Source organism: Cataglyphis hispanica, chromosome 4 (genome assembly GCF_021464435.1).
Source record: "Cataglyphis hispanica isolate Lineage 1 chromosome 4, ULB_Chis1_1.0, whole genome shotgun sequence".
Classification (NCBI taxonomy): domain Eukaryota; kingdom Metazoa; phylum Arthropoda; class Insecta; order Hymenoptera; family Formicidae; genus Cataglyphis; species Cataglyphis hispanica.
Genome location: NC_065957.1, coordinates 10,144,327 through 10,167,873, shown reverse-complemented (window position 1 = coordinate 10,167,873; position 23,547 = coordinate 10,144,327). Strand labels below are relative to the sequence as shown.

Below are 23,547 nucleotides of genomic sequence, written 5' to 3'. Positions count from 1 at the left end.
TACATCGGGCTCTCTAAAAAACTCAGATTCCCATGTACTGTCGTAATATACCATCGAACGATTTAATTAACAACCGTACTTAATAAATTAGTATTCAAGATTTCCACTACTCTTTTTCGAGATCGAAAGCGAGGAGAGAGTGCGGAAGGAGAGAAAAAGAGAAAAGATCATTAAATATTACGAACAAAGTAGCCCGTTTACTTTTGCCGGCACGAAAGGGTGGTTCGGTGTTCGAAGTGCGAAGAATTGAAAGGAAGAAAAGAGAAATGGATGTGGCAGAGGCGAAATTGTAGGAATTGCCGAGCTAGGAATCGTCAAACGAAACGCTAAGGAAGCTCTTATCGGATTTTTCCGCGGCAAATCCCTTCGAACTATTTAAATCGCACTGCCAACTATAGTACATACCCACGTAATTCGCCGGAACTATGCGGAAAGTATTCCGAGCGGAAACGAGGGAGCGAACTATTTTGCGTTCTATACGCAACCGGGAGATCCACCGACCGAGGAAAAGCCACAGTAACTCTCCGCGGCAACCTCGAACGAATTGAGACGAAATTGCTACGGCGAGAAACGACGGCTTTATTCGAAATAGGATATTCCAGCAGTTTGCCAGCCGAACATATGAAAGAACACTTGATCACGCAATTAATTATTTAATCAAGAATACGTATACTATTACGCTTTCCACATTATTGTAAATATAATACACATCTACAAATAGACCTCCATAAAACATTAATTTTCAATATCATTAACTTTTGATATTATCAATTATTGCCAATTATTACCAATTATTTAATATTCTTTAGTGTGTGTAATAAATGTTATAACCAGGAAATATTATAAAATGATAATAATAATCATCATTATTATAATCTTGTAATAAAAAAATAGATATTTTAATATTTATTAATTTAATAACGTTTGTAATATTTTTCTCATATATCAACAATGAAACGTTGAAATGTGGCAAAGCATAAAAATATACGATTATTGCATAAACTAGCTTTATAGCGTATAATTTCAATATAGGAGAACAGAAACCAAATTTTTTCATATAAATCCATTATAAAATTTCAAACATTTTGTTCAAATTTTTGTTACTTTAAATCAATAAAACCGTAATTATAAATAATCTTTAATGTTGCATGCTTTTACGATATACATATGTATATTTGTACGTATATAATTTATTTTCTTCCCTTTCTCCTGGAATACACACATATTTTTATAGTTTTATCAATATTCACAATACAATCTTTTTATCCCAACTAAACATATAAATATAACGTAAAATTATCTGTGATTTATTCAGTTCACTTGAATTGCAATATCTTCGATAGAAATCGTTATTGAAGCTTGGATGATTTCTCTACGACTCTTTCATTACCTTAGAAATTGCACGCCTTTAAAACTCTGAAACTTCTCACAGTAATTAAATCGCTTCTCAAATCTCGGCTCGTTCAAATTATTCAACCAGAGTAATAATTTTTAAGGACCTAGATAATCAAAACCTAGATAATCAAAGAGTGTCGTCGAGCGTGCACGTGGCTCTTCTCTCTCATGTTATTCAGAAATGTTTCAATCTCAAACGAAAAATCAAAATAAAAACTCTAACCAGTGTTTTCACCGCATACCTCATTTAATCACGTGAATTTTTTACACGACTATTCAGTTCCATTCAAACAGTGACATACGACAATATCATGCAATGTCGCCTGCAGCCGGTTACTGTTGTTTTTAAAAAGTAGCAATCTATGTTATGTAACTGGTACGTGTGATAACAAAAAAAAAAAATTGATGCAGACATTCACGATATGCGACGGAGGCAGAAATAATGAATAATATCAAAATATAAACGAGTGGTCAGGAAAACGAGGATAAAAATAATAGACATATCCGTATGGGATCATTGACGAGTGCTCGTTATCGTTTCCATCGGACTTTTATTGGCTGCCCCAGTTATATGCACTCATAGCTCACTCCACTTGTGATTCCTCCCCAAAATACGCCTGCCACCTGGCTGCCAATAACTACGATCGTAGGTATGTGATCTGAATTTGAGCGAATATGTCACGTCAGTCTCAATGAAAAAGTCTAAAAATAACGAAAACTCTACGATCATGTCGATGGATATGTATCAATCGACGTATTCTATCAAAAGGGAGATTTCATGATTTTTCCTCCTCAGATATATGCAAGTAAATATTTATCCGTTCACTATCGTTAATATGTCAAATCATGGGAATGTATACCCATGCTGATGTTTCCATGAGATATAGCACATTATCACTATATCATTTTTATCAACTCATACATTAATATTATCTATATTAAATGTCAATATTATTATTTAAGTAAAAAATAAATATTGAACTTCACATAATCAACTAGTTATTATTCCGCAAAGAGATCGAAACATAATATACTATTTGTTTCAGATACAACATATTAAAAAAATATCAAGATAAACAAAATTTTATTAATAATTATTTAGTTCACACTCGACTCTTTAATGGCAGATACGTGTGTAAAAAAAAAAAATGAGTCTGTTTTACGCGAAAAATTTCTCATTCTCAAAAGTTAGAAAGCAAATGAAACAATCGAAGCACATAAACTTATCGCGCTATTCCGTCCTTTCGTTCGCGAATGTTATCTATGACTTTATCACTTTTCGTCTTCGTTCTCATCGTCGAGATCATGATATATTTATGATTTGGCACGCAAATGTTGCTCGTTCGCGCGTTCCGGATAGTATCGACCGTACGAAAACAAATGTCCCAGACATATATATATGCGTCGGCTGGGACGGCGGCCAGAAATCGATGGCTCGGCGTGACATTTTGATCGTAACGCATTAAAAGAACGAAAAAGACTTATCGAAATCATCGGATATAAGAGACAAACTGACGAAATTGAGAAGCGAAAAGAAATTCCAAGCTTACCGAGAGACGATCTTTCGTATCGTACCCGAGTCACGCGCCATCGACAAAATCTCCGTCGTTTTTCGCGAAAGTCCGCGTCGTCCGCAATAAGCCTTAAACTTTGTACACAATATGAACACTACGTTTACGGTTGAATTTCTACACGCGGGAAGAAAAGCGGTTATTTCGATCGTTTTCTCTCTCCCCAGATATGAGCCAAATATACTCTGTTAAATCAATTTAGTGCTCATACGCGTAGTGATAACATATTTCTGCAATATTAAAGTTATAAATGGGATACACATATAGTTAATAACGGATATTAAATTATTTAATCCGTTAACTTCGAAGAACTGCACGGTTTGCTATACTTGTTGATTTAAAATTTATGGCTTTAAGATTGCTTTCGATGCAATATCATCGGCTTAAAACGAATGGCACGAGTATTTTACATTTGAAATTATAAATCGGATATGTGAGTAAAATATGGTAATCAAGATATGTAAGAAACAAAGGTACACATTACAGTAATTGTTTGAAATCCTCTTTGCGGAGTGGTCACGTTGGCTACGTAAAACTCGATACGAGAGATATTTTCAGAGTTAATGAACAGATTACGTAGGGCTGACACTGACGTATACTAAGCACATTATTAGAATCAAAGAGCATTTCTGGCTTTGTCTGTACGCGGTAGATAAAGTGAAAAGAGTTATTCTGTGATCGGGCAGAGCCATTGTACGCGACACATGATAGCCTGGACTCGCCAGGCTATCATGTATTCGCGCGCAAAACGAGATACTAGTTTCATATTCGCGAAATATCTGATATTGGGTGATGCTGCATCATGAATGATAAAAAAATTCTATATTATTCAAACATAACTTATAATGCGACGCGTTATAAAACAAGGCAAGTAGACAACTAATATTAAGGTTACTGATCGTTCGCGATATTTCAGCAATTCTGACATTTATGCGCGCAAAAAAAGGATACATCAAATATCAAAGAGATAGTAAAAAAAAACTTCGCAGTTATTTTTTGTTTCATCATAAAAAAAAAAAAAAACAGTATGGATATATGTATACAGGAGAAGGACGTTTCGCCAGTTTATAAAGCCTTCTAAGCGATATAGCGCTTGTGAAAAATTTAAAATTATATTTTGAGGCACCTTTTAAATCTCTGTTGAACTATCACAAGCATGAGATTCTCTGTGACAGCATAGTCATTCCAAGTATACACTAACCATTGTTTGTCTATGCGGATCGTAATGCTGAAATAAAATTCTCGAGCTACGCATTGTGATCCTCTTTTCCGGTTTCTTTGAAGGAGGACATTAAAGAATTGGTTTAATTTTCATTCAGTCTGAGACAATTTTGTCGTCATGTGTTTCAAAATGTTTCGAAACATAGCGCTCCGTTGACTATTAAGCGGTTATTGGCCGCACACTTTTCTGAGCAGGAATTAATTAAGGAAACGATATTCATTAATTTGCTATCTCCTTTCACATCATATTCCATCATATTTCACATCATATTTAAATTTTCTCACAAATTTAATATAAACATCAAAAGTACCTCATTAGACAAATTCTTAAAAAAAGTCGACAATCCTACAATTAAAACTTCCGCTTATTATAATTTATGAACTAATATAAATATTTTCTTAGAATTGCTCATCCAAATTGATCTTTTAGAAATTTATTTCTATTAAACATACATATTCTAGTAATTTTATTTCCAATTCAATAGTCCTTTAAAGAAAGAAGAGAAAGATAAATCAAAATTTATCAGAAAATATAATTGAAATAATCATCATAGACTTATGTATTTTCAAGTTTTTTAATCGGTTCCTTTTTTCTTATTATGAGCGTATTAAAGAATTTCTATTATATTTTCTTATACACCTTATATATTAACGTTAATTGAAAATTAAATTAAACTTTCAGCATGCGAGAGTCCGTGTATCACTTTTACCTCCCGGAAAAAACTTTAATTATATCGATGTCTTACAAGCATTCATAGGGGACATGTAAGCTCGATTAAAACGCGAAACGGCATATATATATATATATATATATATATATATATATATATATATATATACACAACGACAGTTCGCTCAACGCTATCTCCTGTAAAATCGTACTTAATAGTTGAATATGTGTTTTACGTTGTCATTTAACCGGTCGTATAAACGCTACCGGAATACTCTCACACACATATGCGACATACATATGATACATACATATTAGTGCGTGTACATACATACGCGCGCGCGCTTATGTGTTCACCTGCAAAATAACTCGTATCGTTTCAAGTACACTGTTAAATAAAAAGTTTGCCATTTCGAAGTTAGCGTCGTAGTTTGCCGTTCGATATCGAATCGTTCGAAGTGTAATGTTCCAGTATCTTACGGGACAAAGTTCCAGATTGTTACGAAAAAAAATTACTTCTAGTTCAGTTACGACAAAACTGTAATTTGTGTAATTTCAACGCGGTTTGTGTTTGTTCGACCATGAATTTATTTGCACCACTACAAGTTTGCATTATGTATTATAAAATTTATGTGACCGCTACAATTTCACGTTATTCGCATTAAGATTTGTTGTTAAATAAATCAATTATTTAACAACAAATCTGCAGCATAAAGATAACTGTACAGCTAGACTTGTACAATACAAGTAATAAACAAGATAATTGCGTTTTCCGAGAATTATTTTCAATATTTATTGCTCTTGAAAATTTAATGTTACGTTTTATCTTCTACAAGCAAAAGTAAAAAACTAAAATTGATTAACATATAAATTATTAGTATTTGCAGAAACATCATCATTGTAAAAAATATTGAAAAAAATATGAGATCAAGTGAGTGTTAATTAATCAACCTCCCATTACTTTTTCTATTTATTGAAAACACATTATTTTCCATGTAATTATAAAAAGAAAAAAATAGCCTACAATACGATGTAAAAGAATTACCAAACAAAATCCAGGAAAAAAAAAGAGAAAAATAATTGTCGAAGACAAATATCAAATACCGTTTTAATAGATTTAGATATTATCATTATTACTACTCCGAAAGTTCAGACTCTCATTTCAGTGATATATATGTGGATCATGAAAGTTCAATTGTATTTACTGGGTTTAAGATTGCGGATTTTCTCAATTCATAAAATTGAAGAAAGTCGTGCACATATAGAGGACAAAAATTAGCTGCTGTATTATTTAATAATTTTGATTATTAATTACGGATTATTTTAGTAATTATTAAAATTACTGATTATATCAAATTATATGCAATTCATCAAACAGAAAGATAATGAAAGAAAGTTGCTCGCAACACAATACAATTTTCAAAAATTGAAATAACTGCCACATTAATATAATCATAAAGCGTAAATAAAAAAATTGCATTATAACAAAAAGATATCGATATTCCTTATCTGATTTGAATGTTCTTGACCTAACCTGACCTATGCGGAACTTTTACGTGTCGAATATATTCGACTGTCTGGTTGCTGCAGAATTTCAAATATTCACGAGTCGATTGTAAAAGATGCAGTCCAATCTCCGCGAGGTGCTACACGTAATGGAAATCTCTTTGAAAAATTTCTCAGCCTGCTGTTATCCAATAAAGTTTACCTTACTCGGTCACTCATTCGTATATCTTAATGTTATACAACTTCACATAACACACCATTGTTTTCTTTCTAATTTTATTTTGTCCCAAATTAATATGGATATTCGAGCGCAAACAAACTTTTTTTTTTTTCAACACAAGCGTCATATATGCGAGTAAATTTTTTAACTTATTTTCCTCCTTTTATACACTGTTATTATACTAACATTATAAAACTTTTTCTTCTTGCTTCTTTATGCTGAATTCAGATTTAAATTATTCATAACGCTAATTAGCCTTACATCGTATATCAAAAGGATGAAAAAAAATGGCATAAATGAATATTATGACTAGATTACAAAGTTATAATTCATGATAAAATGATAATCGTTGTTGTAAGGTCGTTCTGTATGAAAAAAGTCCGTCAAGATCGGAGATTCGAGTCTAGTACGCAACAAAATAAATTCCTTTCTTGGAGGCTGAGTCCACAAAATCGTATCCACCGTACACATCTGCATTTTATGCTGAATGTTATGGCCTCGTGGTTGATACTTGCATTATATCGCACATAAAGATATCTTCAATATAGTACATGTAACAATGGTGAGCGACCTATTTCTCTTTCGAAATATATCCAAAAATACAAAATATGAAATCATATATTCTTCTCTGATAATTTTCATGATGGTAAATCATCAAATACAATAAAAAAAATCGGTTATTTTTCTCTGTTAAAATTCCTGTAAGCTTGAAGTATAATGTGAGATAATAGATTATGCAGAATGCAAATTATTTTCTCATTTGCTTAAATCAAAAAAATTTGACAGCGAAAAAATACTATTGATTAACGATAAACTGTATATATGTACATATATTATGCATATATGAAAATATTGTACTATTAAAATGATATCAAATTGCGACATCAATTGCGTATTTATACACTAAGAGTGGTAATGATATGTAAATTAGATTATTGCCTACGTTTACATGTATTATCTCTAATATGCGCACAAAAAATTAATGGATGATATATATATATATATATATATATATATATATATATATATATATTTACATTCCATAGATACGCATATATGCAAAAAAATTTAAGCGCACCCACGTCTCTTGCAGCTGTCAGCATTGCAGGTATACCTCTTCCCCTACCTCCATTTCCACTCTCGGTGTGATAATTTATCAGGATCATTCCGGTGGTCACAGAACGTGAGCGTGAACAGGACACCCGGCGGATTTATGATAACGATAACATTGAATAATTCGTGGCAACGATTGATCGCACAGTCACAACGAGATGCACGACGCGACGCTTCAGTGGAATTGCGTGAGCCATAGGAATTATCGTATGATCATGCATTACAATAAACAGGAAATTTCAATAACCGATGACTTATTCGAAAAATTAAGCAATAATAAGCTAGACGTTTAAATTGATTGTGTGAAAAGTAAAGTTCAAAAAGTAACATTTATATATCATAATAACGTATATATAAAAAAGACGAGAAACGCGAAAAGATTTAATAAATTTAATAAATGAATAAACATAGACGTATCAATTCAAATCTTTACGTTATCAATAAAGAGTCTATTAATTCTGTAAATCATTGTTTATTAAAAAAACAATAAAAGTGCATCTCCATTCACTATAAATATCCAACGTAATTGAGAAGAGAAGAATTCTCAATGGGAAGAAGTAATTCAAAAGAATAATCGTTATTACGATTCCGTAGATATTAAGGTTACAAACGACACGTCGCCCGATGCGGTTCGATTTCCACGTATAGAACTACGACATATATCACGCGAAAGCTCGCTTCTACGTGAATGGAAACTCGAGAGTAACTTTCGAAAGGTCGATAATCTTTGCTTTAATTGAATGACGAGGGGAGGAACAATATCATTCAAATGTCCGCGACGCTCGCGTGTGCTTTTCAAAAAGTCTATAACTAGATATCTAAAAATCTAAACTCTAAACAATAACGCATGGAAACGAAGAAAATTGTAGTGTTGTAAACAGTAAGAAAATAAAAATGCTTATGGAAGAAAAAGGTACACAAAAGAAAACAAACGAGAGAATTCGGCAAATCCGCAACACTGCGTCACGCGACGATTTGCAATTGTATTGTCATGTAATTACGTGTCACTAGCAATGTTTTGCATTTTATCTGACCACCACGATGTTAGTACTATCTCGTGGCTGTGTTAATTTAACCGCTATGTTAAATTCCGCGAGTAAGAGTCGTATGTCTCGTTGAAATCGAGAGATCCCCGAAGCAATCAGCTACAATTTGCTGCCGCTTCGATCACATTCAAAAAAACAAATGGTCTATAAACTGTAACAACACACAAATGATATGCATTATGTCAAAAGGAAATTTTCATTTCGCAGCTTAATTAGGATCGCATCGAAAACAGAGATATTTACTCGATAATCTTTTTTTAAAAAAAGATCTCAAACACACAATTCACACGTATTGTTAAATATTTATAACATTTTTATGCACACACACATACAAACTGTGACTAACAATAAGATTTTTTTAAACTCGCCGAGATAGAAAACGCAATTGGGTCGCGTTCATCCTGAGATACGACACGACACAATCGACGGCAGAAGAAAGAAGAGTCAGGAGTTTACGGATGAAGCGGTTGAAAGAAGAACGGCGGAACCGGAGCCACTTAAGAGCGAAAATTTTCGTCGAAAGTCGACGAATAAATAATTCTTGAACGAGGCATTTCCATGGAGCGAGGACCCACCTTTCCCTGGTACGAGCGCAACCACTCGGTCCCTCTATCCTCCTTTCGAGTTGTGTAAAGAGTGCAGGGGGCGACTTTCCCCTTCCTCTGGGACAGCCGCCCTTATCACCCATTGATTTACATCTCCAGTTGTTCCTGCGGGATTCCGCCTACCTGTCGCACTCTCTCTCTCTCTCTTCTTTCTCTCTTCTTCCCGATTACCCCGTTTTTCCTCGACGATGTGCCACATCGTGCATCGTACCGTCTGATTCCCAGTTTTATTTTCTCTTTCGCCAGCCCCAGAGGTACCCTCACCCCCATTTCCACGGAAGACTGTCCCGGATTCCCCAGATACAGAGTACGCGGTGTACTTTATTATCACGTTAGACGGGAATAAATTAAGCAAACGATGCGCGTGTGCTCGCGATGCTGGCGGTACATGCTGGTCGTACAAGATATTCTGTTTGTTTTTCTAATACTGTATATATAAATTGGACGCGAATATACCAAATCAAAGTTCTCAAGATAAAAGCGACAACAATAGTCAGAGGCTTTTGCAAAATATATATGTATGACATTTTGAAATTTTATAAAATATAATATTAGGCTCTTAAAAAAAAGATCACTACAATTACAAATACATTGGAAGTAACAAATTATTTTTACATTTTTAATTTTCGAAATTAGATTTGATTTTCACTCATCTCATCCGCGCGTTTTTTTCCATTCGCTGCATGTTACTTACGTCATGTTACGTTCGCGACGGCGAAAATGAAATATGTTCCGACACGACAAAGACTCTAGCGTGATACCCAGAAAGATTATCTCAGTTTTCTTTCAATGCAATGTTCTTCAAAAGTATTTGAACATGCATGATTTGAAGTCGAGAACTTCACCGGCACATTATGCGCACTGGCACTAGAAATTCGGAATGAGAGGATCTTAAGAAGATGAGTTTCATTAAAGAAATGCTGCATTAAGAAATTGCTCTAACCGCAGTATTCTAAACCCAGCATGAGAAAACGTAGGGTTGAGTTTCTCATTTAGGATAATTAATACTTCTTACACGATGAGGTGGAACGACCTTCCATTATCACGTAATGATAAAGCATCGCAATTTTTCAAATGAAACAGTATCTTTGTTATATGTATCATTTACGAGACGATAGAACAAAACATTTAGCGATTAATTATAATCGAGTAATAGTCAAGGATAATAGTAATGATTTTTCTAATAGATTTTTTTATTGAAAAAATAATATTAAAAAATTAATAGCATATATATTAATATATGGCAAAAATATTAATACAAGAATAATAATAAACAAAATTTTTACATGGTTTTATTTCTATGCCACTTATTACCTACACTCAATATTTTCCTTATGCACGGCGCTTGCTTCATTATGAAAAATAATTAAAATTATCAAAATATTATATTAGCCTTATTTACATATAATTTTTATAATGAAGTCGAGTTTACATCAAAGTTTTTGAATATGAGATATTTTTTATTTAAAGACATTTAAAAAATTCTAGAAAATTATGAATAAATTTATGTGAAAAAAACATTAAAAAATATTAAATAAAATAATAAGCGCGTAATGTATTATACTTTTATTTGAGTAACAAAATTTGAGAAACAAAATATTAAAAGGAACATCAATATTAATGTACGAAAAATAATTTTAGACTCTGCCTTTTAGTATATCTGATGTTCTAGACATATGACAAATTGAGAACGGCAAAGCGATGAGTACGTGTAATGGAGATGAGACAAGGCGAGACATTCTGATATTGCGATGACAGCGAAACGCTCCAACACTTTGAGTTCTGAATGAGCGATGAATGATGTTCACAAGCTTTGCACTAAAGTGCCTTCGATCGCGCTATGCACGTGGTTTGATAAATGATATACCAACTTTATTAATCAGTATACTCTCAAATAACTAACACTTTTATTTTGAAAAATATCAATCACCATTCGACATATATATCGTACATATTGTGATAATAATTATAATTAATTTTTAAAGTGCCTGTCAAATTTTTTCTTATTTTTTAGATTTATAATTTATTTCATATTATAAACATTTTTTTTAATTATTGTCACTAAAGTATATAAAATTTATCATCTTTTTATGATTACGTCCTATTCAATGTTCTTTATTTTCATTTTCTACTTTTTCTTTCTTCTATTTTCAAAATATTAGTTATCAATTTTTATTATCAAATAGAATGTCCAATTTGTTATCATTGCATAAAATTGTATTGAAAAATATGACTTGTCATACGACCATTTACCTTAAAAAGCCAGCACTCTTTCGCGTGATGCTTTTTATTTGTCGTCGCCAAAATGTACCACGACAAATTGCATCAGTCTGTGACCTCAGAATGCAACGAGAGAAACGGTACTTTATCCTAATGCCAGGGCTACTTCGTTATTTCCGTTTATGGTTGCGCTCTTCCAGTTGGTCAACCAAATTCGATTTTCTCGTTGCCTTCGACATTTTAGCCGTCCATACTCCGTACTACTCATCCCCATTTTTCGTGTTTTACCACCGACCTACCAGCATTGTATAATTACGCGAATACGTTAAAAAAAAATATGTTAAAAAAATATAGTACCAAGCCATATTTAAAGGCAATGTATTTCAATTAAATTTTATTTTAATTGTTTGACATTGCACGTTATACGTGCGCTCACGTGAAAGCATTTCAGTTCTCATGTAATTTTCTTAAAACTATATATAATTCGGTGCATAAATATACATTTTGGCATGTATTTAATCTATTAGTTATTTTCGTTTAATTGAAAAAAACGAAACATAGCTTGTTCTTTCTGCGCCATTGCTATTACAATGCGAACATTATTGTTTATTTATATACAATCATACACAATAGCTCGCAGCGAACTATGACGGTGTAATTATTTCCTACTATGAATCATATTTGCATTATTATTAAATATTAGTAATACAACGCGAAATACAAGCAAAAATAATAATTAATTTAACAGCACATTAATGATATAATACATTCTACTTAACAACGATACTATCGCAACAACAATATTATCTCGCGAGAAAAGATATTTTAACCAATTTTAATAATGTACGCGTGTGGAAAAATTAATCAACTTTTGCAATAAGCATTAATTATCTGACGGAATCGTCAGATCTTGTAATTGCATATGGGAACATGCAGATGTATGTGTATGTGTGTGAGCAACCGATAGATCGCTATCCGGATGATCTAAGGAGAAAAGGAGAAGCAACTAAGAGATACGCGAGAAACAAAGAGCAACACGTACCGTCGAGAATACACCGGGCACGTGTTACATGCGCGCGACCACATGATCATTTCTCGATTCTCCTTGAACTCGTATATATTCGGATCGGTGCACAACGCCAACAATTTCCGCTGGCAGAAAACCATTTTCTCAAGAAGCCGTTTTATTATTTAATGTTTAATAGAAGCAATCCAAAGATAAAAGTTTTTATATAATCGACAACTCGGATCAGAATATTGAACTCAATATTTGTTTGATCAAAAATTGCATTGTATGAATTTTACGAGTTTTAGGAAATTTTTTAAAAAATACTGCGTTATATATCAATTCAAAATTAAATTAAATATAAATGTAATTAAACAGATATTTTAACTTTATTTATTCATAAAAATTTTAAAATATTCATTTTATTTAAACATGATCGAAGTTTATATCGTTATTATTATAGAAAAATTAATTATTTAATTAATTATATATATATATATATATATATATATATATATATATGATTTTATTAAAAGCATAATAAAATGTTTGCTTTAAGAATAAAAAATAAAAATTCTTTTCTATCATTTACTGCACGATACCAACGTCGTTTTGCTTCAAAGGATTTAAATGGAACAACGAAAACGGTGAATTCTTAATATTGCTTACAGGAGAAATTAGTACTTGCGCATAATTCTGCTTGCACTTAATGAATCATGTTGAGAAACCACGAGCTGCGAGCTTTGTGAAATCGCGGCGCGGCATGGAAACACGGCACAAAAGACGAAGAAGTCAAGAGGATAGCCGGTAAAATATTTATTACTCGCGCATATAGACGGCCCGTGCGCTGCAGAAGTTCTTCAAAGTTTCTCGAGCGAGGTACCATACAAGACACAATGCCGCACGATAATACTAAAAGAAAATAAAAAGAATTGAGGGAGACATAGTATCCGACCGTAGATGATGTGCATCCTTCCTATCGCGAGCCGCTTTCGTTGTTTCAGCTTCGTAACTTTAGAATTACTTATACATACAATTTGCGCAATATCTCTCACGAGAGATCGGTCGCTCGGGCCGAGATAGAAGTCCGTTCATAACGAAAAAATGCGCTTTGTACGAGACAAAATAAAAATTATAGTATAACGAGATTTATGCTATAAATTATACAACTTTTAACATGTAGGTTATAACTTTTTAACACGTAGAGCGCTTCAATAAAATTTAATTATGATATCACGGCTGATTTTAAGCTTTTTATGAATAAATATAAAAAATTTATATATTCTTTTTTTTTTTATATTTAGATTGATTAATGTAGATTGTTTTATATTTTAATATTATTTTTAATCATTAATATTTTTTATAATACATATCTCTTCCCAATGATTGCTCAAAGTAAATCCTAAATAATCTTTTTAAATATTTTATCGCGCGAATGCGGTCAACACACACATATGTGTTAGTATAACTTCACTCTCTGTTATCATTTAATTACCATCATCATTTACATCGCGCTTTTATTCGAAATAAAAAATTATAAAAGCTCACGTATGCGAGAGATATCAAACTTTTGCGCATTTCAGGTCGTTAAGCGGCAGACAAAATAAATTTTGTTTTCGCTGTTCAGTTGGCGGAAATGCATCGAGAATAATTAAATCGTGGTCGCCACACCAAATGTCGCGTATACAACATACATAGTGGCAAATCCTTACAAATAAATACATAATAGCTCAGACGAGTGTGATAAATAAATTCACTCACCGGGCCGTGTATCGATGCTGGCAATAACTGCTGGCTGTTCCATCGATGTCGATAGCTCCGATTCGAAAAGCCGTGCCAGATCAGTCTCGTCCAGGATGTTCATTCACGCGCGCATGGATATCGGAAAAACGCGGCTAATTACGATCGCGCGACGCTTTACATTTGCCCCCAGACACTCCTGTCACTCGCGTATAAACTCGTGATTTACTTCGAAGACGCGCGTAACGACATTAAATGGCGTTCACTCTCCGAATCGACGCGCAAATACGCGCCGTGTTCTACACGTTCACTAATACTGCGATTCGGATATTCGATAATGGCTATAAGAGCAACTAATTACTACGCGCACTTCAATACACAACGATCGACCGACACTTTACTCGGCACTCCCGATACGCTGTTAATTAGGCGCGCGACACATTTCGAATGAGCGCGAACGATGCGAAGCGCGCGCTCCATGCACGCGCCCGAAATGCGCGTGAAGTTAGGCTTTGACGAAACACACCGGACCTACGAAAAAAATGTTTTGCACAAATTATAACAACAATGAACGATCAGTCGTTGTATATAAATGATTGATTACACTCTCGACCTTATTTTCACGATTCGCAGATGGGGCCAAATCATTTCTGACAAATATAAAACGTGAGAAATACAGACAAATTTTCGAGTGCGTCTGAATGCGGGACGAATCGCGACGCGAAATGAACCGGAGCGGCGCGACAGTCGCGTGCGCGCACACGCACACGCTGAGCTACAGCGCGCGCTATACACACATGTGAGAGAATATAAACAATTTTCTTATTGTAAATCACAAGTTATTTTTTTACACACACTCACATAAATAATCAATATTAAAAATAGCAATTATATTCCACGGTGTTAAAAAAGAATTTGCTTGAAAGAAATATTTTGTACGCAAATTAAAATTATATATATACATATATATATATATATATATATATATATATATATATATATATATATATGTATATATATATGATGAAGAAAAACATGGATATATTTTTTGTGAGGTATTTTACTTTTTTTGCGGTAATTCCATCCGTCGGCCCTTTCCTTACTTTCTTTTTTTTGGCCTACTGTCTCCGTGAACGGCCTCTTTATTTTGTTCGTTCTCTTTCCTTGCCACTACGCAGTCGCAAAGTTAGACGAAACTCGTTATCGGATAGAACGGGCGATTACCGCCTCGTCTCGAGTTGGTGCTCGACTTTTAACGCGATTATACATCGCTGAAACGCTAAATTGCACGACGCAACGAGAGTTAACGCCCGCGAAAACTATAAGTTCGAGCGATGCGCCTCGGGGAAGAGTGGCGAAAAATATCTGATAAAACGACGGGAATAGCGAAAAAGATAGCCCGCCATTTAGCATATTGCGATCATGATACTGCGAATAATTTTTCAATAAATAAAAATTACAGATCTTGTGACGGCACATGAAAAATTATGTTAAATATGTTAATGAAAAAAAGATTGTTTATAGGTTGAATTCTTCCTCAAAAACATTTCAATATCATATATCTTAAAGACCGATGAACAGCCACAATATTCTTTTTAAAACGTTTGAGAAATAAAGCAAAAAACTGACAGCAAATAAGGAACGTAGTAAGGCTAATATGAAAAGCAAACATCCCGAAAAATCCCTCGCGTTTCATAAAACTGTTCTCGCGCGGCTCCACGTACTTTATACGCGGCTCCGTGCCGCAAATAGACCGAAGAAAAGCTAAAGGCAGAAACGAGAGAGGTAAACGCGAAAGCCCGATAGATCGAGCCAATCGTTCACCTGCTCAACCAATCGCACACCTGTATTCACCCTCCGCGAAGCTAAACCAATCGGGCCGTACGTATCGTTGTTGTTTGGCCAGTTTACGAGCTCCACGGATATCGATTACCGATCGCTTCGGCGGCTATCGCTTCCTCCTAATACTGAAAAATGGACCAAAGCCTTTGCGCGAGAGATCACCTACGAAAGAGAGCGCGGAGCTGCTATTGCCGTGGAATTCTCTCAACGCGCTCGACGCCCGATGGAGGACCTCGCGAAGAATGCTCAAAGTTTCCGCCCGCTTTCGGTTCGCCGGCTTTCGCTGATGGCTGCAATTAGACCTCTGGCTATCCCTTTATAGCACACACGCGCGCACACCGCTCGAAAAGATTGACCCTCGCAACTAGAAGAGAGTAGACTATAAACGAGAACATCCTCCCTAATTGAAAGCGAGACTTTAAATTTTCGGAAACTTAATGAATTAAAAGTAAGACTGAAATGAATGTTTGCTCGTCCATCTTATTTTTTTATTATCTATTAAAATAACATTTATGTCTAGAAATTCATCAATAGCGCTGTTGTAATATTGAAATAAAAGACAAAAAGAGCTTTTAGATTAACATTATATTTTAAATAAAATAACGAAGAAATTTCTATGGCACAAATGCATTCTGCAGTAATCGATAATTGTTGAAGTTTTAATTGCTCCGTATATTAAAATTTTTCGAAAAATTCATTCTATCCATCTGACATAAAAATAATTATTTTTAATTAGTTTTAATTATTTTTATTTTTTTTTAATTTTTATACTTCAATGAAAGAAAGGTTATAACTATATATAATCTTTATATTAAGTTTACTTTTCAAGGATTATTACTATTTTTATTTTTATACAAAATCTTTGTTCAAACGATAATATTGTATTATCTATTTCTCGTTAATTCAATACTTTTCTAGACTTATTGCTATAAGCTTAAATAAAAATATAACTATTATTCGATTCTTTTACATATCAACACAAATATTTTTCGCTAAAAAAGAATTGTAATAATTCCAAAAAGATTTATCATTTGCATAAATGCAAGTATATTTAATTGACAAAACTTTGTAATTCTGCCTACAAATTTCCTCTTTACATTGCACTTTCCCCGACGAAATTTTTCATTATAACGAATATTCTATTCCTATGTAGCAAAACGTTGCGAGAAACATTTTATCTTATCGAACAGAGAACAGTATTACAAAGTCTTTACTATACACTTTGTGATAACTATTTTAACTGAGTAACTAAATTCCATTTAAGATCCGCACGTTACAAAAATCTATTTATATTCAAAATATCGTGACAAACTACTTCGCAGAACTATTCTCGGTTTGCTTTTTGCTTAGTAAGCACATGCGCAAAGATGAAGGACAAAAAAGTTCTCATAGAGTGATAGCCGTATGTGGGAACATTAATTGCAAACCGAAGAAAAACAATTCTATTTTATACGAATCAATTTCCATGCGGTATCGCGACAATTTTTATAATGACCCTGTTCTTGGAGACTTAAAGCGCAAACCGATTCCAACATTACAACAGCTATTCATGAATTTCATTTAGACGCAAATATTATTCCAGTAGATAATGCATCTTCATACATATATGTATACATACCACATATTTCCGTACGTGCGACCGCTTCCGATGTAATGACGCCGACATCGCGTACGTTATAGGAATCGAGGTGCTTTCGAACTCGATATTCGAATGATACGCCCGTTGAATATTCATGCGTCAAATTTAGCAGATGGTGTACGCCCTTATTCCTATCACTCGTCGTGCGAATAAGTCAACATATTCGAACGTTATGGGATTACATCTGAATACAATGTGTACGCGAATATTAGATTTCCCGATATACACGGAGCTTCCTGAAAAATAAAAATGTGAAATTTCGAATTCTCACTGCGAAATATTTAGTATGTATATAATGCAATCTTTTAAATCTGACGTGATTGAGATACATACCAATAATCCACGCGTATTCCAAGAATTATTATTTGCACAATGAATCGCCATATTCATAAACTGAAATACATATGTATATATACATTCATGAATATAAAATGTTTATTTTAATATTGTCAACGAATATCTTTTATGTTTTCTAATGCATAAAAACAACAAAATTTTATAATAAATTATACCTTATACAAATTGTTGTAGTAGATGCTGCTCGATGATGTTCAAGCATTTTTAGAAGCCTTACTGTGAAATATATAAATAACCGCACTTGGCGTTATAAATTTGTATGATCAGCACGAAGGAGTCTTTGCATTTGATCATTTGGAAAGTCTACTCGTATAAAGTAAAATAGTATTTAAATGACCAATCATGACAAAAGAAAGAAAGATTCCTTTGTTCTGATTGGTCAATGCAATGCCTACGAATAGAATTTTTGAGCGTATCTTAAGTAATAAGTTGACTAACGTAGTAGTGATGTTGTCACGCGGCTAATTCAAATTTGTAAACAAATTATTCTAGTACTTTGCTAATTAATTTTGCCGTTATTGAATAAGTATGATAATGATGTATAATAAGAAATAAACGATAAATACAAGAGAAATTTTGTCATTATATTTATATTATAATTATAGTTTTTTTTGATATCTCTAAGAGGCAATACCTATAGTTATATACGAATCGTAGCTTCATTATGGTTATGTTGCCCTATTGTAACTGTGCGTAATGTTTACCAAACATATCTGAAATCAGTAAAATGGAAATAGAATTAATTGAATTGAAGGATGTAAAGTCTATACCAGATATAATACACACTTATCCACAACGAGTGAAGTCCGAGTATACGCCACTCGTTATTGACAATGGTAACTCATATATGGTATATTCTAATTATATTATACCTGATAAATTGACAGCACACTGTTCCTCTCTTTCTCTTTCTCTCTTGCATTAGGATCCTATAACTGCAGAGTCGGTTGGGCTACTGAAAAGGAACCACAATTAATATTCAAGAATCTTATAGCAAAACCGCGAAAGGAACGTGGCAAGAAAGATGGGGAACCTCAAGTAGGAAATGACATAGCGAACATTGAAGCTGTTCGATTTCAACTAAAAACTCAATTTGATCGAAATGTAGTGACGCATTTTGAGGCTCAAGAACAAATTTTTGATTATACATTTACACATATGGGTATAGATACCGAGGGCAGTGTAAATCATCCAATTATTTTGACAGAGGCATTTCTCAATCCTAATTATTCTCGTAACTGTAAGAAAATAATAATTTATATATTACACAATTTGCACAATGCACACACAATAATTTAATAAATTCATATATTTCAGTGATGGCAGAATTGTTATTTGAATGTTATAATGTACCATCAATAGCGTATGGTATCGATTGCTTATTTTCATATCAGCATAACAACTGTCCGCCTGATGGATTAATAGTTAGCATAGGATATCATACCACTCATATAATACCAATACTAGATGGAAAAGCAGATGCCACAAATGCAAGAAGAATCAATGTTGGTGGATATCACATCACATCATATATGCATAGACTCCTTCAATTAAAATATCCAGTACATGTCAATGCAATAACACCTAGTCGTGCAGAGGTACATGTTATATTAAAATATATATATATATATTCATACTAAATATATTTACTATAATAATAATAATAGCAGCTATTAGATATTTATTTAATTTATAGGAGTTGATACACGAACATTCGATGATTGCTTTAAATTATCAACAAGAATTATCCAAATGGGCAGATGCAGATTATTATGACACACATGTTTTAAGAGTACAATTGCCATATATCGCGCCTGCTACTACTCCTGGTCTAACACTTGAGCAGCAAAAAGAAAGAAAACGGGAATTAGCACGAAGACTGATGGAAATCAATGCAAGAAAGAGGGAAGAAAGGGTTGGCATATTTTATTTTATTTATACACATCTCTTTTATAGTATTATTATTGTATAACTTTAAGTTTTTTTTAACATTCCATATTTGCAGTTAGCAGAAGATGAAGAGCAACTTAACCAGTTGTTGGCAGTTCAAGATCTTTTAGAAGAAGGTGAAATCGATGAATTTGATCAGGCATTAAAGACCTATTCTCTTGCAAATGAAGCTGATTTGATAAAAATGATTAACAATCTACAAGCAAAAGTAGAAAGAACTAGACAGAAAATTGTTGCTGCTAATTCACAAGAGGAAAATATAGTGATAGAAGAAAAACCTAAAATTAAGTTGAGTCTTCAACCTAAAGATCAACAAGATTTTGATGAGTGGATTGCTGGAGTTAGAAAAAAAAGGTAATTTTTTTACATGTACATTGCATTAATATTTTATAGTCACTACATATATATATATTTATTAACAGGTATTATTAAATCTTTATTTCTTATAGACAAGATATATTGGATAAACGTATGGCAAAGAGACAACGTAGACAAGATATGGCAAAACGAAGAACAGCTGCTGCACAAGAGAGAATGCGCATAATTAGCCAGTTGGCGAAAAAAGAAAAGCGTGATGATGATTTTGGTATGCGAGATGAAGACTGGGATGTATACAAAGTTATAAACAAGGTATATATTTTTTTCTTATATGCCAAGTATTGTACAAGTTTATATCATTCATCACAAAATGTTCCTTTACAGGAAGGTGGCGATTCCGATTCAGAATTAGAGCAGGAGAAATTGTTGGAATTGGAGGATGTTTTACGTCATCATGATCCAGAATTTGATAGTGCCGGTTCCAGTGTTCCTATGGTTCCTGGGGAAACTCACCAACTTCATGTAGGCGTAGAACGTCTACGGGCACCAGAATTGTTGTTTCAACCATCCATGATTGGTTCTGTGGAAGCCGGAATTGCTGAGACAATCGAATATGTTTTAAAACAATTTTCTCCTGAAGAACAAACGCGTCTCGTGAGTAACGTATTTCTCACTGGTGGACCAACAGCTTTCCCAGGATTATTAGAAAGACTGAAACGTGAGCTACGTGAAATGAGACCTTTTGGATCAAACTTTCAAGTCAATATCGCAAAGAATACCAGCTTAGATGCTTGGTATGGTGCAAGAGATTTCGGTTTAAATGGCAATCTTCCTGAATACTTAGTCAGTCGTAAAGAATATGAAGAAAAAGGTGGAGAATATTTCAAAGAACATTTGACAAGTAATACTTACATTCGATCGCCTGATCCTTTGCCAATGATACAAGTACCTGTAACATCAGAGCAGGTGATCGTAGAAGATGCTATAGTCGATGTGGAAATTGAATAAAAGGTATTTATAATTATGACGATTTGAATATTAATAATAAATCAAATATAATTAAACAATGTACACGAAACATTCTCAATACTTTTATATCGTTAGATTTTACCAAATCAAATTTTTATAAAAAAAATATAATTTAAGTATGATATATAAAAATGAGAAAATTTATTATTGACTGGATATTAGCAAAACGACCAGTTGTTGTTCATGGATACCTACTTTATTACACAAGTATTTCCGTTTGTTCTTTTAATTACGAACAAACTACATTGTAGTCTGTTTGCTGATCACAATATACAGTTCCCAAACATCGCATTTTGCCATTCAACACAATTACGCGGGATACGTTCTATACGTTTTACTTTTTTACTTTTCGAAGACAATCGACATCAGCTTCTGGGCGTTCTTCGTGTAGCCTAAAAAATTATGAAAGTGATCCCTCACCTTAGCGATAAGATTGATTTTACAGCAACCTCAGTTACAAATCTCCGATCTTGATCTTAAGCGATTTAAGCTAACATCACAATATAATACACACTGAAATCATTGTCGAGGCCCCATAGGTAGCTACAACTAACACTACTAATTCTTGCATATCAATAAAGGAACCTATATTGCGATATAACTTCGATCACTCGAGTGCAATCAGAATAAAGAAAGAAAGATTTATATATAAATGATAATCACAAACTCTAGATCACAGATGCACAGCATTTGTTCGTAGTAGTACAGTTGATCAAGATTAAAAAAAAAAATTTTATGCATTGTGTATTCTCAACCTATATCAAATAACAATTACAAACATGATATATATATTTTTACATATAATGTTAGACATGTTCTTTGCAGAATCTTTTGTATATAAAATACAGTTCATTTTTCTGCAGACAACATGTTGAAACAAATAAACTAAGGTTTGCATAAATATATACTTTGTTAAAACAGTATAAATCTATATTATAAAAGCATACAATGCAAGCTGACAATATTTGCAAACATAAAATTGTAGAGCTCATTACAAAATTAATATAATTAACAATATTATTCAATGTCTGCAAGATAATCAAACTGAAATTTAATGAAATATATCGATCGAACAATTTATGATTTATTTTGTCTTATTTTACCATATTTTTCACACATAATCATGTAATGAGCTGAACATCAGATTTGCATGTATATTTTGTTAATCAGACTCACTGATGAGTTATATATATCTTAATACAGCGCACGTAAAACTTAATTTAAATATCCTTTACAACTATCACAGTTTGAGGTTGCCGCAAATCAATGCCTCGCCTGTAATGACACACTATATCTTATGAAATTTTCATTCATAGAGAGAATAGAAGGGTAAATAGGTGTGGAGGACACTTGGGTAGTTTTGTTTACGATAAGATTGAGGTAGAATCCAATCTGCAAATAAATACAACTTTTGATCCGCATATGCTATAAGTGAGGGGCTACTTCCGTCAACAATAATGTAACATTATATAATTAAAAGTATACGTAATATTAAAATAATGCCGCGACGATGATGATGATATAATAACAATAATTATAATGATGATAATAATGTAATAAAGATGACAGTAAAATAAACTAATAATTCACAATAATAATTAATACAACAACGCAATTAATATTTTTTCCACAATATAATGGATGTATATATGCATTTATATATACATATACATTTATGTATATCATTCATATAATGGGATAAAGATTGACAACTATGTACAGTATACGTTTGCCTTAGTTGTACCATCTTTATGTTATACGCACCTTGCATTAATTATGACATATAATAATAATAATAATAATCAGAATAATTACAATAATATAATATAATCGTAATTAGTATCGTTCTTTTACTCATAAAATATCCTATATATAACACGTATCTGTAATAATAATTATATGCAGTATGTACGTAAAGAGGATGTGTTCAGATAGGATATGTCGATAAAAACTATGATATACGAAGCATCAACTTTTTATTTTCTCTGCTATCGTTTATCTTGTTCCATTTTATTTAAATTGTTTTTCGCAAAATGACTATTACAAAAGTGCATTACTCGCGTATTTTTCTTATATTTTATATATATATATATATATAT

At 32.9% G+C, this 23,547-nt stretch overlaps 2 protein-coding genes across 3 annotated transcripts in view; one reads left to right on the top strand and one right to left on the bottom strand.

Moving 5' to 3' along the window:
- The window catches only part of LOC126848796 (TWiK family of potassium channels protein 7-like), a 255,765-nt gene extending 237,325 nt beyond the window's left edge, over nucleotides 1-18,440 (bottom strand). Inside the window, exons 1-5 of one of the 2 annotated variants that reach the window (XM_050590005.1) lie at nucleotides 18,307-18,440; nucleotides 18,128-18,187; nucleotides 17,774-18,030; nucleotides 16,318-16,519; nucleotides 14,335-14,844 (exon numbers count right to left, since the gene is read on the bottom strand). The gene's annotated coding sequence lies outside the window, so the exon portion shown is untranslated. The remainder of the gene's footprint in view (nucleotides 1-14,334; nucleotides 14,845-16,317; nucleotides 16,520-17,773; nucleotides 18,031-18,127; nucleotides 18,188-18,306) is intronic. The other variant, XM_050590004.1, reaches the window with a different exon arrangement.
- Nucleotides 18,441-18,832: 392 nt separating this feature from the next.
- LOC126848787 (actin-related protein 5) lies at nucleotides 18,833-23,547 on the top strand. Its single transcript, XM_050589987.1, has 8 exons — nucleotides 18,833-18,987; nucleotides 19,077-19,391; nucleotides 19,469-19,749; nucleotides 19,848-20,066; nucleotides 20,157-20,455; nucleotides 20,551-20,731; nucleotides 20,804-21,430; nucleotides 21,700-23,547. Exons 1-7 carry the CDS (start codon nucleotides 18,879-18,881, stop codon nucleotides 21,425-21,427), a joined length of 2,028 nt encoding a protein of 675 aa, XP_050445944.1. The 5' UTR covers nucleotides 18,833-18,878; the 3' UTR covers nucleotides 21,428-21,430; nucleotides 21,700-23,547.

Excerpts from the sequence above, each read along its gene's own strand:
- LOC126848787 (XM_050589987.1), top strand. The coding sequence starts at position 18,879 with ATGGAAATAGAATTAATTGAATTGAAGGATGTAAAGTCTATACCAGAT. Across the intron at positions 18,988-19,076 it reads GCCACTCGTTATTGACAATG|GATCCTATAACTGCAGAGTC; the intron begins GTAACTCATATA and ends CTCTTGCATTAG. Across the intron at positions 20,732-20,803 it reads TATACAAAGTTATAAACAAG|GAAGGTGGCGATTCCGATTC; the intron begins GTATATATTTTT and ends GTTCCTTTACAG.